Consider the following 15,626-nt stretch of genomic DNA (forward strand, 5'->3'; position numbering starts at 1 on the left):
CAGTCTGGTTACATAATACTGTCCTGTTTTAATGAGATGGGGGTGTCATTCCACAGTTTGGTTACATAATACTGTCCTGTTTTAATGAGATGGGGGTGTCATTCCACAGTTTGGTTACATAATACTGTTCTGTTTTAATGAGATGGGGGTGTCATTTCACAGTTTGGTTACATAATACTGTCCTGTTTTAATGAGATGGGGGTGTCGTTCCACAGTTTGGTTACATAATACTGCCCTGTTTTAATGAGATGTGGGTGTCATTCCACAGTTTGGTTACATAATACTGTCCTGTTTTAATGAGATGGGGGTGTCATTCCACAGTTTGGTTATATAATACTGTCCTGTTTTAATGAGATGGGGTTGCCATTCCACAGTCTGGTTACATAATACTGCCCTGTTTTAATGAGATGGGGGGTGCCATTCCACAGTTTGGTTACATAATACTGTCCTGTTTTTATGAGATGGGGGTGCCATTCCATAGTTTGGTTACATAATAAGAGTAAAGAGAGACCCCCAACCCCCACCCCGCTGTATTGTGGGATTTGGAGATGGTTAATAGGCTTTTCTTACAAGAGTGAAGTCATTGTGGAGGAGTGGAGTAGTGTTTGTGGATGTTTTATAGACAGGGTCAGGCTTTGGGTTTGTGTACTATGGTATAGGTGTTAAGTATCTGGGAGTTATGTTAGATGATTAGGTAATTTTGAGCCACTATAGTTTTTCTAGTGCTATACAGTGGTAAGTACATTAAAGTGTTTGATGCAAATCTGGCTATTTTGTTATGGCAAGCTTCCATTTTGTGTAATAAGGGGGTTGTGCTTCCATTTTTTGTAGTAAGGTGGGGTGTACATTGGTAGGCATGGGTAATGCATAAAGGAGTGAGGGGTGAAGGTAAAAAGATGCTAAGGTTTTTCTAGAAGAGTCAGTGAGGTAAGGTGTGTTACAGTACAAAAGAAATTAGTTTCTGGTGAGTTTTTTTGATGCATTGGGTGATGTGTAGGTCAAATTTTAGGCTACTGTCTATTATGACATCTAGTAGTATTGAGATGGATAGAATTTCTATAATGGTGTTGTTTGTTGAAGTAATACTAAAAGAGATTCTTTGCAGGTAGAAATGGTGGCATGAACAGCATTATTTCTTTGGCATTTAGGATTAGCTCATGAGCTGAAAGCCATGAGTCAGTGGAAGAGAAGGAATCTTCTGTCATTTTCTGAAGTGACAGGTTTGGAGATGAATATATTATTCTGACATCATCAGCATGTATTATGTTGACGTCATCAGCATGTATTTATGTTGACATCATCAGCATGTATTATGTTGACATCATCAGCATGTAGTATGTTGACATCATCAGCTTGTAGTATGTTGACATCATCAGCATGTAGTACTGTGACAGCGCCATAGCCAGCCTTAGGCATAGGCCAACTAGGCTTCCACCTAGGGCGCCTCTCTAAAAGGGGTGCTTTTCCAGTAAACTGGATGGTGTAAATAGGCCAGGAAGGGGCATGAGATGGTGTGTTTGTGGGAGGGGTGCTGTGGAGTCCTTTTGCCTAGGGTACCACTTGACCTAAGGCCGACCCTGGATGGTGTGTTTGCAGACTTTATGTGATTTGTTTGTGAAGATATTAAACAGAACTGGGACTAGAGGTGAGCCTTAAGACACACCGACAGTGAAAGGTAGTAAAGGGAAAGAGTCTTGTCTCCCTTTTATAGTTTGCATTCTGTCAGTGAAATAGCCAGTGAACCAAGAGATGCCTGCGATAAGGGTAAGGAAGTTGTTGTTGGTGGGATACTGTGTTGAAAGCTTGTGGCAAATGTGAAAAGGAGGATAAATAAAAGGTTGCCATTGTTTCTGTTAGTGTTTGAGGTGTCTGTGAAGTTAAGCAGGGCAGTTGTTGTGTTTTGGTGTTGTGTGGAGGACAGGAGGTTGTTGTGAAGCAGATTAGTGGTTGAAAATGAATGCATTTTTGTTATATTTGGGGGGGGTAGGATTGCTGAGGGTTGGTAGCTGGAGAGGTCTGTGTCCATACCACCTTTTTACAGTGGTATGATGTGAGATTTTTTTTCCTGGTAGATGGGACATATTTTTCTATGATAGATCTATTAATAAGTATGTAGACTGGGTATGCCAGGGCACTGACTGCCATTTGAGGTATTCCGGTGGTAAGTTGTCGGCTGCGGGAACTGTTGATACTGGAAGTTGGTACTGGCTGAAAGGAAAATAGATATGGAGAGAGAGGAGGGTGGTTTAGTTTCTAGTAAAGAGAGGACAGACTGAGTGAAAAGGCTGTTAAACTGGGTGGACATGGGTTCAGTATGGATATTGGCCATAGGAGGTGGGGTGGTAGTTTGCACAGGGTACAGCAGTGTTTTTATAGAGATCGAGAATTTTTTTGGATTTAGGTGATTTTGTTTTGGATTGAGTGAAAGGAGTTGATTTTGTCTGATCTGGCATTTTGGTTACATATTGTTTCATGTTCTTTTTCCCTCTCATGCGTGTTGAACATTTAGTCTGGCCCTGCTGGACTACAGCACATTTGTTCTTCCATGCCTGGAGAATCATCAAAACAATGGGATTGAGAGCAATCCAGAGATGCTACCATTCAAGCAGCCATGAGTATTGCATCTGCCCTCACTGACATTTCATCTGTGTGGACACCTAAATGGCCTGGATGGGGTGGATGATTTACCTGCATCATCATGGAGACCTAGAATACTCTCACCTTGCCCCTATGGCAAAATCTAATGCTATTACTCCTCTCATGAACAGTGGCACTATGCACCCCCCAACAATGAGCAAACCCATCCTTTCCTGCCAGGGCCATCAAGCTCCCCTGCCACTAATCAAACTTGGAGTGCCTGGGTCATAGTCAGGGCTATATCCTTGTATGTACCAAAGTTAGCTATATCTGCTAACATCTTGCCAATCATTTCCATGGTGTCTGCTGTATATTTCATAGGTTCATAGGTTCATAAGTAGGTACTAGGATATCGGCCCAAGGGCCTACGTAAGCCTAGCCAGCAAGGTTCCATAGCATATGCCACCCAAGAAAGTTATTTTCCTGTGCCACTGTCCAGCAGAGACACAGAAGTGATCCCTGGGGTGTATTTCCTATTTCCCATCCACTCATCAATATTTTTCTTGAAGAGTGCTAATGAAGAACTTGGCTTGACATAGATAGGTAGCTTGTTCCAGAGTATAGGAAGTCTCTGGGACAGGAATCTATCCCTCCAGCGTGTCTTGTTTATTGTGGTGACAAGGTTTAGGTCCCTAGAGCGTGTAGTTCGGAGGGATTGGGATTTCTTTAGGTGTAGCAAGTCCAAAAGCTCTGGGTTTGACATACCTTTATATGTTAGGCAGAGACCACCTTGGAGTAGGTGATATGCTATGGAGTAAAGCTGGAGTTTTTTGAGGCAGTCAGTGTAGGGCATTTGTTTGAGGCCAGTAATCCTCTTTGTAAGGTACTTCTGTGGCCTTTCCAGCTGCTGCAGATGTCTTGTGAGTTACATTCCAAAAGGGGCGTTGTACCCTATAATGGGTCAAATGAGTGTCGAGTAGAGGAGAACAATGACCTCTTTTTTCCTGGATGAGAACCCTTTTATGATGAGGTGTGCCACATAGAAGGACTTCCTCACTACTGTGGCGATGTGACTATCAAAGGAGAGACTACTGTCCACCTGGGTCCCAAAGTCTCTTATCATGCTTTCAGTGTTAAGTAGATTGCTGTCTCTGTGGTAGTTCATGGGTACAGAGTTTTTACCAACGGGGGTGACACTGCACTTTCTGGCATTGAGCTTGAGACTGTGGCTCTGACACCAGGCATCTGTCTCAGTGAGACCCTTCTGTAGGATGTCCACATCATTTGGGGACTTGACTATGGCTCCTAGTTTGCAGTCATCTGCGAACTTCATTAACCAGAGGCCTTCTGTGTTAGTCTGTACTTCAGAGAAGTAGATACCAAACAGGAGAGGTCCCTGGACGGTACCCTGTGGTACTCCACTTGTCACTGCTTTGAGGTCATATCTGGAGTCTGCAACTTTTACAGTGTGGGTTCGATCAGTGAGCCAGTTGGCAACCCATCTTGTGACATAGGGATTTATACCTAGTTTAGTGAGTTTAGCTATAATTCCAGAATGGGGGGATGGTGTTGAAAGCCTTGGCGAGGTCAAGATAGGTGTGTGAACCACCTTACCCTCATCCACGGCTTTGGTGACTGCCTCAAAGAAGTCGATCAGGTTCAGGAGGCATGATCTGCCTTTCACAAACCCAAACTAGGTGGGATCCAGAGTTTGGAGGTTAGCAATGTCTTTGTTTATGAGTTCCATGATGATACGTTCCATGGCCTTGCAGACCAGGCTCGTCAGGTTAATAGGTCGATAGTTCCTGGGATCAGTGGTGGCTCCCCCTTTGAGGAGTGGGATAAGTATTGCTGTGCACCATTCAGTGCATATAGTGATGGTATTTAACACTTCAGACCTTTCTCTGTGTCTGTTCTTTATATGCATTCTTAGCCAGAGATCACAACACTTTGGGTAAGGGTCAGCATTGTTGGGGAAGCTGTTCTCTGTAAATGGTGGTTTGGTAAGTCTAACTGCAGATATTTGAAATATGTAGAATGTACAACTCAGGGGTAATGTGATTTTTTTTCCCCACAGGCAAGGTAGTAGATACTTCATAAAAGCCTCCCGAAGAATGTTGTTAAATCATAAATGGTTGCAGAATTCGGCCAGTAAAGCACCGTGACTAAGGTTAAAAAGCTGAAGACCAGGCTCAAATCTCTAATTGCATAGTGTAAGACCATTTTTTAAAGTTACCCCCCCCCCCCAAAGAGGGTAAGAGTGATACAGTTTAAACACATAAACAGAAAGACAAATGAGGCAGTTATCTTACAGCTGCAAGAAATAAGATCAGCAGAAAGACAGGCATAATTGCCTCTAGAAAGCTTAGAATCTACTTACATGTGTTCACATTACTGTGCAGGAGACAACAGCTAACCACATTTCCTAATGCACAACTATGATACAAAGTAACACAATGGTCATCATTAGAGATTGGGGTGAATCATGGCCAAAGGGAACTAATGCACTGAACAAAAAGTGTGCAATGGAAACACAACCAAAAGTAACTTTCAGGAACAGATTGTAGAAACCAAGGATTACCTGCTGCCTTTTCAGCACTTCTTAGTTAAATGCTGTCATAGAAGGATGACTTACTGATTTGAAACATGACGACTTTATCTGTAACTGCAGTATTTCCTGTGGTGTCTCTGAACAGGAAGCAGCAACGCGGAGAAGTTAGGTTTGCATGTAGCCATTACCGCTCAGTGATATTCAGCACCTGATCAACCAATACTCCATTAATGGTAAGCAACATCTATTTTTTATTTCAAAAAAAAGAATCAGTTTGAGACAGAATATAAGCTCTGATTATTAAATAAGTGAGCTTAAAATCATAATGGGCTTGTGTGAAAAGAAGTAAGGAAGCTTTAGTTCACAGGTGCAGTCAGATTGTGACATATTTCCTAGGCATTTCCTGTTAAACAAAGAAGAGACTTACTTGACACAGTTGCATTAAATGAGAAAACAATTTCATGGGGCAGAGATTCAGAGGGATACTGTGCTATAAGAAGGATTGGATTGTTTTATTGTAAGGACAAAGGTACGATTTTACAGAAACAGACAATAGCATATATGAGTTTGAAAGTAAGAATCCGATAGTGTGGTGTAATCAACCACATCTACAGGTAGCCGTCATGTTCCTGTAAGTGAATCATTTGGACAGATTCTACAAATTTCACTGTAACCCTGACTGCGTCTCCATCTGTCACATCTACAAACACACAAATACAGATATACAAGGAGATATTTGACATGTCCAGATACTGCAAGCTCAAATATCAGAAATTTAACCAAGACCATTTACATACGAATGTTTTACATATGGTTTTAGATTTGTTATAATCACCCACAATTTGTCAATGTCCTGGTGTGATACTATGGCACACGTCTGCTAATACCCAGGTGTGACAATGTACGATACAACATGTTTACTTCTATCCAGCTGAAATACTAGGTTACATATTTATTAACGTCTTGGTGGAATACTATACTATACATTTAAAGGTGTTAAGTGTGCTACACACTTACTAAATTCCATGTGCAATAGTACAAAACATATTTATTAATGGGCAGCTATGCTACAATGCTAAGCATTTAATAATGTCCAGCTGTGACACTAAGTTACACATTTAATAATGTCCTGCTGTGTTACTATGCTACACATTTAATAATGTCCAGCTCTGACACTAAGTTACAGATTTAATAATGTCCAGCTGTGTTACTAAGATACACATTTACTAATGTCAAGCTGTGACACTAAGTTAGACATTTAATAATGTCCTGCTGTGTTACTATGCTACACATTTACTAATGTCCAGCTGTGACACTAAGTTACACATTTAATAATGTCCAGTTGTGTTACTAAGCTACACACTTACTAATGTCCAGCTGTGACACTAAGTTACACATTTAATAATGCCCAGCTGTGTTACTATGCTACACATTTATTAATGCCCAGCTGTGTTACTATGCTACACATTTAACAATGTCCAGCTGTGAAACTAAGTTAGACATTTAATAATGTCCAGCTGTGTTACTATGCTACACATTTATTAATGTCAAGCTGTGACACTAAGTTAGACATTTAATAATGTCCTGCTGTGTTACTATGCTACACATTTACTAATGTCCAGCTGTGACACTAAGTTACACATTTAATAATGTCCAGCTGTGTTACTAAGCTACACACTAATGTCCAGCTGTGACACTAAGTTACACATTTAATAATGCCCAGCTGTGTTGCTATGCTACACATTTATTAATGCCCAGCTGTGTTACTATGCTACACATTTAACAATGTCCAGCTGTGATACTAAGTTACACATTTAATAATGTCCAGCTGTGTTACTATGCTACACATTTATTAATGTCAAGCAGTGACACTAAGACATTTAATAATGTCCTGCTGTGTTACTATGCTACATATTTACTAATGTTCAGCTCTGACACTAACTTACACATTTAATAATGTCCAGCTGTGTTACTAAGCTACACACTTACTAATATCCAGCTGTGACACTAAGTTACACATTTAATATCGCCCAGCTGTGTTACTATGCTACACATTTATTAATGCCCAGCTGTGTTACTATGCTACACATTTACTAATGTCCAGCTGTGACACTAAGTTACACATTTAATAATGTCCAGCTGTGTTACTATGCTACACATTTAATAACATCCTGATGTGTTACTAAGCTACACATTTACTAATATCCAGCTGTGTTACTATGCTATACATTTACTAATGACCAGCTGTGACACTAACTTACACATTTAATAATGTCCAGCTGTGTTACTATGCTACACATTTACTAATATCTAATTGTGACACTAAGTTACACATTTAATAATGTCCAGTAGTGTTACTATGCTAAACTTTTAATAATATCCAGCTGTGTTACTATGCTACACATTTAATAATATCCAGCTGTGTTACTATGCTACACATTTAATAATGTCCAGCTGTGTTACTATGCTACACATTTAATAATGTCCAGCTGTGACACTAAGTTACACATTTAATAATGTCCATCTGTGTTACTATGCTACACATTTACTAATATACAGCTGTGACACTACGTTACACATTTAATAATGACCAGCTGTGTTACTATGCTACACATTTAATAATGTCCTGCTGTGTCATTAAGTTACACATTTAATAATGTCCAGCTGTGTTACTATGCTACACATTTACTACTGTCCATCTGTAACACTAGGTTACACATTTAATAATGTCCAGTTGTGTTACTATGTTACACATTTAATAATGTCCTGCTGTGACACTAAGTTAACATTTAAAAATGTCCAGCTGTATTACTATGCTATACATTTAATAATGTCAAGCTTTGTTACTATGCTAAACATTTACTAATGTCTGGCTGTGACACCAAGTTACACATTTAATAATGTCCTGCTGTGTTACTATGCTACACATTTAATAATGTCCAGCTGTGTTACTATGCTACACACTTAATGTCCAGCTGTGTTACTATGCTACACATTTACTAATGTCCAGCTGTGACACTGTTACACATTTAATAATGTCCAGCTGTGTTACTATGCTACACATTTACTAATGTCCAGCTGTGATATGAAATTACATGTTTAACAATGTCCTGCTGTGTTATTATGCTACACATTTAATAATGTCCTGATGTGTTACTAAGCTACATATTTACCAATATCCAGCTGTGTTACTATGCTACACATTTACTAATGTCCAGCTGTGACACTAAGTTACACATTTAATAATGTCCTTCTGTGTTATTATGCTAAACATTTACTAATGTCCAGCTGTGACACTAAATTACACATTTAATAATGTCCAGCTGTGTTACTATGCTACATATTTAATAATGTCCAGCTGTGTTACTATGCTACACATTTAATAAAGTCCAGCTCTGTTACTATGCTACACATTTAAAAATGTCCAGATGTGTCACTAAGTTACACATTTAATAATGTCCAGCTGTGTTACTATGCTACACATTTACTAATATACAGCTGTGACACTAAGTTTCACATTTAATAATGTCCAACTGTGTTACTATGCTACACATTTAATAATGTCCTGCTGTGTCACTAAGTTACACATTTAATAATGTCCAGCTGAGTTACTATGCTACACATTTACTAATGTCCAGCTGTGACACTATGTTACACATTTAATAATGTCCAGCTGTGTTACTATGCTACACATTTAATGATGTCCTGCTGTGAAACTAAGTAACACATTTAAAAATGTCCAGCTGTGTTACTATGCTACGCATTTAATAATGTCCAGCTGTGTTACTATACTACACATTTAGTAATGTCCTGATGTGTTACTAAGCTACACATTTACTAATATCCAGCTGTGTTACTATGCTACACATTTACTAATGTCCAGCTGTGACACTAAGTTACACATTTAATAATGTCCTGCTGTGTTACTGTGCTGCACATTTACTAATGTCCAGCTATGACACTACGTTACACATTTAATAATGTCCAGCTGTGTTACTATGCTACACATTTACAAATGTCCAGCTGTGACACTTCCACATTTAATAATGTCCAGTAGTGTTACTATGCTAAACATTTAATAATGTCCAGCTGTGTTACTATGCTGCACATTTAATAATGTCCAGCTGTGTTACTATGCTACACATTTAATAATGTCCTGCTGTGTCACTAAGTTACACATTTAATAATGTTAAGCTGTGTTACTATGCTACACATTTACTACTGTCCAGCTGTGACACTACGAAACATATTTAATAATGCCCAGCTGTGTTACTATGCTACACATTTAATAATGTCCTGCTGTGACACTAAGTTACACATTTAAAAATGTCAAGCTGTGTTACTACACTATACATTTACTAATGTCCAGCTGTGACACCAAATCACACATTTAATAATGTCCTGCTGTGTTACTATGCTACACGTTTAATAATGTCCAGCTGTGTTACTATGCAGCAGACTTAATAATGTCCAGCTGTGTTATTATGCTACACATTTACTAATGTCCAGCTGTGACACTAAGCTACACATTTAATAATGTCCAGCTGTGTTACTATGCTACACATTTACTAATGTTTAGCAGTGACACAAAGTTACACATTTAATAATGTCCAGCTGTGTTACTATGCTACACACTTAATAATCCCCAACTGTGTTACTATGCTACACATTTAACAATGTCCAGCTGTGATACTGTTACACATTTAATAATGTCCAGCTGTGTTACTATGCTACACATTAACTAATGTCCAGCTGTGACACTAAGTTAGACATTTAATAATGTCCAACTGTGTTACTATGGTACACATTTACTAATGTCCAGCTGTGACACTAAGTTACACATTTAATAATGTCCAGCTGTGTTACTATGCTAAACATTTAATAATGTCCAGCTGTGTAACTATGCTACACATTTAATAATGTCCAGCTGTGATACTAAGTTACACATTTAATAATGTCCAGCTGTGTTGCCATGCTACACATGTAATAATGTCCTGATGTGTTACTAAGCTACACATTTACTAATATCCAGCTATGGTACTATGCTACACATTTACTAATGTCCAGCTGTGACACTATGTTACACATTTAATAATGTCCAGCTGTGTTATTATGCTACACATTTAAAAATGTCCTGCTGTGACACCAAGTTACACATTTAATAATTTCCAGCTGTGACACTATATTCCACATTTAATAATGTCCATCTGTGTTACTATGCTACACATTTATTAATGTCCTGTTGTAACACTATGTTACACATTTAATAATGTCCTGTTGTGTCACTATGCTACACATTTAATAATGTCCAGCTGTGTTACTATGCCACACATTTATTTATGTCCAGCTGTGTTACTATGCTGCACATTTACTAATGTCCAGCTGTGTCACTAAGTTACACATTTAATAATGGCCAGCTGTGTTACTATGCTTCATATTTAATAATCTACAGCTGTGACACTAGGTTACACATTTAATAATGTCCTGCTGTTTTACTATGCTACACATTTAGTAATGTCCAGCTGTGACACTAAGTTACACATTTGATAATGTCCAGCTGTGTTACTATGCTACACATTTACTAATGTCCAGCTGTGACATTAAGTTACACATTTAATAATGTCCTGCTGTGTTACTATGCTACACATTTAATAATGTCCAGCTGTGACATGAAATTACACATTTAATAATGTCCAGCTGTGTTACTATGCTACACATTTAATAATGTCCAGCTGTGTTACTATGCTACACATATAATAACATCCAGCTGTGTTATTATGCTACACTTTAATAATGTCCTGCTGTGTTACTATGCTACACATTTAATAATGTCCAGTTGTGTTACTATGCTAAACATTCTGTGACACTAAGTTACACATTTAATAATGTCTTGCTGTGTTACTATGCTACGCATTTTATAATATCCAGCTGTGTTACTATGCCACACATTTAATAATGTCCAGCTGTGTTACTATTCTAAACATTTAATAATGTCCAGCTGTGACACTAAGTTACACATTTAATAATGTCCAGCTATGTTACTATGCTACACATTTGCTAATGTCCAGCTGTGCCATTAAGTTACACATTTAATAATGTGAGGTTGGGAGGGTGGCCTAATGGTTAAGGTGCTTGTCTTAACACAAGGTACAGGGTTTTAGTCTCCCAAGGGATAATTGGCTAGTCTTACAATGACTCACAAGGGCAGTTTGCCTAGTACTGACCTATGAACCTATGGACACATTTAATAATTTCCAGCTGTGTTACTATGCTACACATTTAAAAATGTCCAGCTGTGTTATTATGCTACACATTTAATAATGTCCAGCTGTGTTACTATGCTACACATTTAATAATGTCCAGCTGTGTTACTATGCAACACATATAATAACGTCCAGCTGTGTTACTATGTTACACATTTAATAATATCCAGCTGTGTTACTATGCTACACATTTAATAATGTCCAGCTGTGACACTACATTACACATTTAATAATGTCCAGCTGTGTTACTATGCTACATGTATAATAATGTCCAGTTGTGTCACTATGTTACACATTTAATAATGTCCTGCTGTGTTACTATGCTACACATTTAATAATGTCCAGCTATGGCACTGTTACACATTTAATAATGTCCAGCTGTGTTACTATACTGCACATTTATTAATGTCCAGCTTTGACACTAAGTTACACATTTAATAATGTCCTGGTGTGTTAGTATGCTACACATATAATAATGTCCAGCTGTGTTACTATGCTACACATTTTATAATGTCCAGCTGTGTTACTATGCTACACATTTAATAATGTCCAGCTGTGACACCAAGTTACACATTTAATAATGTCTTCCTGTGTTACTATGCTACCCATTTAATAATGTCCAGCTGTGGTACTATACCACACATTTAATAGTGTCCAGCTGTGACATTAACTACACATTTAATAATGCCCAGCTGTTTTACTATGCTAAACGGTTAATAATGTCCAGCTGTTAAACTAAGTTAAACATTTAATAATGTCCTGCTGTGTTACTTTGCTACGCATTTAATATTTCCAGCTGTGACACTAAGTTACACATTTAATAATGTCCAGCTGTGACACTAATTGACACATTTAATAACATCCAGGTGCGTTACTATGCTACACATATAATAACATCCAGGTGTGTTACTTTACTACACATATAATAACATCCAGGTGTGTTACTATGCTACACATTTAATAACATCCAGTAGTGTTACTATGCTACACATATATTAACATCCAGGTGTGTTACTATGCTACACATTTAATAACATCCAGGTGTGTTACTATGCTACACATATAATATCCAGGTGTGTTACTATGCTACACATTTAATAATGTCCAGCTGTGTTACTGTGCTACACATTTAATAATGTCCAGCTGTGTTACTATGCTACAAATTTAGTAACGTCCAGGTGTGTTAGTATGCTACACATTTAATAACATTGAGGTGTGTTACAATGCTACACATATAATAACATTCTGGTGTGTTACTATGCTACACATATAATAACATCCAGCTGTGTTACTATGCTACACATATAATAACATCCAGCTGTGTTACCATGTTACACATTTAATAGCATCCAGGTGTGTTACTATGCTACACATATAATAACATCCAGGTGTGTTACTATGCTACACATATAATAACATCCAGGTGTGTTACTATGCTACACATATAATAACATCCTGCTGTGTTACTATGCTACACATTTAATAACATACAACGGTGTTACTATGCTACAGATATAATAACATCCAGGTGTGTTACTATGCTACACATATAATAACATCCAGGTGTGTTACTATGCTACACATATAATAACATCCAGGTGTGTTACTATGCTACACATATAATAACATCCAGGTGTGTTACTATGCTACACATATAATAACATCCAGGTGTGTTACTATGCTACATATTTAATAACATCCAGGTGTGTTACTATGTTACATATAATAACATCCAGGTGTGTTACTGTGCTAGACATATAATAACATTCAGGTGTGTCACTATGCTACACATATAATAACATCCAGGTGTGTTACTGTGCTACACATTTAATAACATCCAGGTGTGTTACTATGCTACACATTTAATAACGTCCAGGTGTGTTACTATGCTACACATTTAATAACATACAGGTGTGTTACTATGCTACACATATAATAACATCCAGGTGTGTTACTATGCTACACATTTCATAACGTCCAGGTGTGTTACTATGCTACACATTTAATAACATCCAGGTGTGTTACTACGCTACACATATAATAACATCCAGGTGTGTTACTACGCTACACATTTAATAACATCCAGGTGTGTTACTATGCTGCACATTTAATAACGTCCAGGTGTGTTACTATGCCACACATTTAATAACATCCAGGTGTGTTACTATGCTACACATTTAATAACATCCAGGTGTGTTACTATGCTACACATTTAATAACATCCAGGTGTGTTACTATGCTACACATTTAATAACATCCAGGTGTGTTACTATGCTACACATTTAATAACGTCCAGGTGTGTTACTATGCTACACATATAATAACATCCAGGGGTGTTACTATGCTACACATTTCATAACGTCCAGGTGTGTTACTATGCTACACATTTCATAACATCCAGGTGTGTTACTATGCTACACATTTAATAACATCCAGATGTGTTACTACGCTACACATATAATAACATCCAGGTGTGTTACTACGCTACACATTTAATAACGTCCAGGTGTGCTACTATGCTGCACATTTAATAATGTCCAGGTGTGTTACTATGCCACACATTTAATAACATCCAGGTGTGTTACTATGCCACACATTTAATAACATCCAGATGTGTTACTATGCTACACATTTAATAACATCCAGGTGTGTTACTATGCTACATATTTAATAACATCCAGGGGTGTTACTATGCTACACATTTAATAACATCCAGGTGTGTTACTATGCTACACATTTAATAACGTCTAGGTGTGTTACTATGCTACACATTTAATAACATCCAGGTGTGTTACTATGCTACACATTTAATAACATCCAGGTGTGTTACTATGCTACACATATAATAACATCTAGCTGTGTTACTATGTTACACATATAATAACATTCAGGTGTGTTACTATGTTGCACATGTAATAACATCCAGGTATGTTACTATGCTACACATTTAATAACATCCAGGTGTGTTACTATGCTACACATTTAATAACATCCAGGTGTGTTACTATGTTACACATATAATAACATCCAGGTGTGTTACTATGCTACACATTTAATAACATCCAGGTGTGTTACTATGCTACACATATAATAACATCTAGCTGTGTTACTATGTTACACATATAATAACATTCAGGTGTGTTACTATGTTACACATATAATAACATTCAGGTGTGTTACTATGTTACACATATAATAACATCCAGGTGTGTTACTATGCTACACATTTAATAACATCCAGGTGTGTTACTATGCTACACATTTAATAACATCCAGGTGTGTTCTAAGCTACACATATAATAATTCAGCAGCAGCAGACCCCCTTTTCCCATTTTCTACATAGGGTCACGGTGTCATGTGAACTTTCCCCATCTTTCCTTGTTCAATACCACTCTCCTACCTTCTTCAACACTCATGCCTAACTGCATACCTCCTGACTGTCTCATTTTCGCAGAATGTCCAAATATTTGCTTCATTTCTTTGACCTGTTCCTCATAAAATTTGGTGTTTTCTGGCAAATCATGAAGGATTGAAGTCACTAAATAATATTAAATAATGACAGACGTTTGAATTTCAGACTCCATATCCTTCAGAAAATACATAAGGCAAAACCTGTTATTCTAACAATTTTCTAAGTTTATAGGAGCAATGTTTAAAATATGTCCCTATTTTTGGGCCTTTGTACCCCCCCCCCATTATTTTTGGCTTTGTTCAGATTTCTTGTACTGAGAGGTTGAGAGGTAATGTCTGACTGTTGTAGGTCTCCTCTCACACAATCCGTACACCTATTTGCTGGATGACTATGTTTCATCTTGCCTTCTTCCTGTTTGTCCCAAATCTTCTCCACTAGATTATCTTCTGCATTTCTGCACATGTGCCCAAACCACCGTAATCTGTTCTCTTTGACCTTTTCTGCTGTTGGTGTTACTTTGGCTTCTGCTCTTATGTCCTCCTTTCTTCATCTGTCCCACAGTATGCATCCTACCACCCTTCTCAGGCACTTCATTTCCATCACCTCTAGCTTCTTCAACTGTTCTGCCTTTACTGCCCAGGTTTCTGTATCATACAGTAGTACTGGTCGCACCACTGTCTTGTACACCTTACTTTTCAGATTCTTTGGCATTCTTCTGTCATAGACTACACCAGACACTCTGTGATAGCTGGCTGCAGCCCCTCTGATTCTAGCTTTGACCTCTCATTCAGACTACCCTTCTCCTCAACCACCCCTCCCAGAT

At 37.8% G+C, this 15,626-nt stretch overlaps 1 protein-coding gene across 1 annotated transcript in view; it reads left to right on the forward strand.

The window, feature by feature from the left end:
* Positions 1–5,277: 5,277 nt before the first annotated feature.
* LOC122814076 (septin-4-like) overlaps positions 5,278–15,626 on the forward strand; it is a 235,701-nt gene continuing 225,352 nt past the window's right edge. Inside the window, exon 1 of the mRNA XM_044086688.1 lies at positions 5,278–5,361. Coding sequence (XP_043942623.1) covers positions 5,359–5,361 — 3 coding nt within the window. The 5' untranslated portion in view covers positions 5,278–5,358. The remainder of the gene's footprint in view (positions 5,362–15,626) is intronic.

This window comes from Protopterus annectens, chromosome 10.part0 (genome assembly GCF_019279795.1).
Source record: "Protopterus annectens isolate FY-2018-M chromosome 10.part0, PAN1.0, whole genome shotgun sequence".
In the NCBI taxonomy this organism is placed as follows: domain Eukaryota; kingdom Metazoa; phylum Chordata; order Ceratodontiformes; family Protopteridae; genus Protopterus; species Protopterus annectens.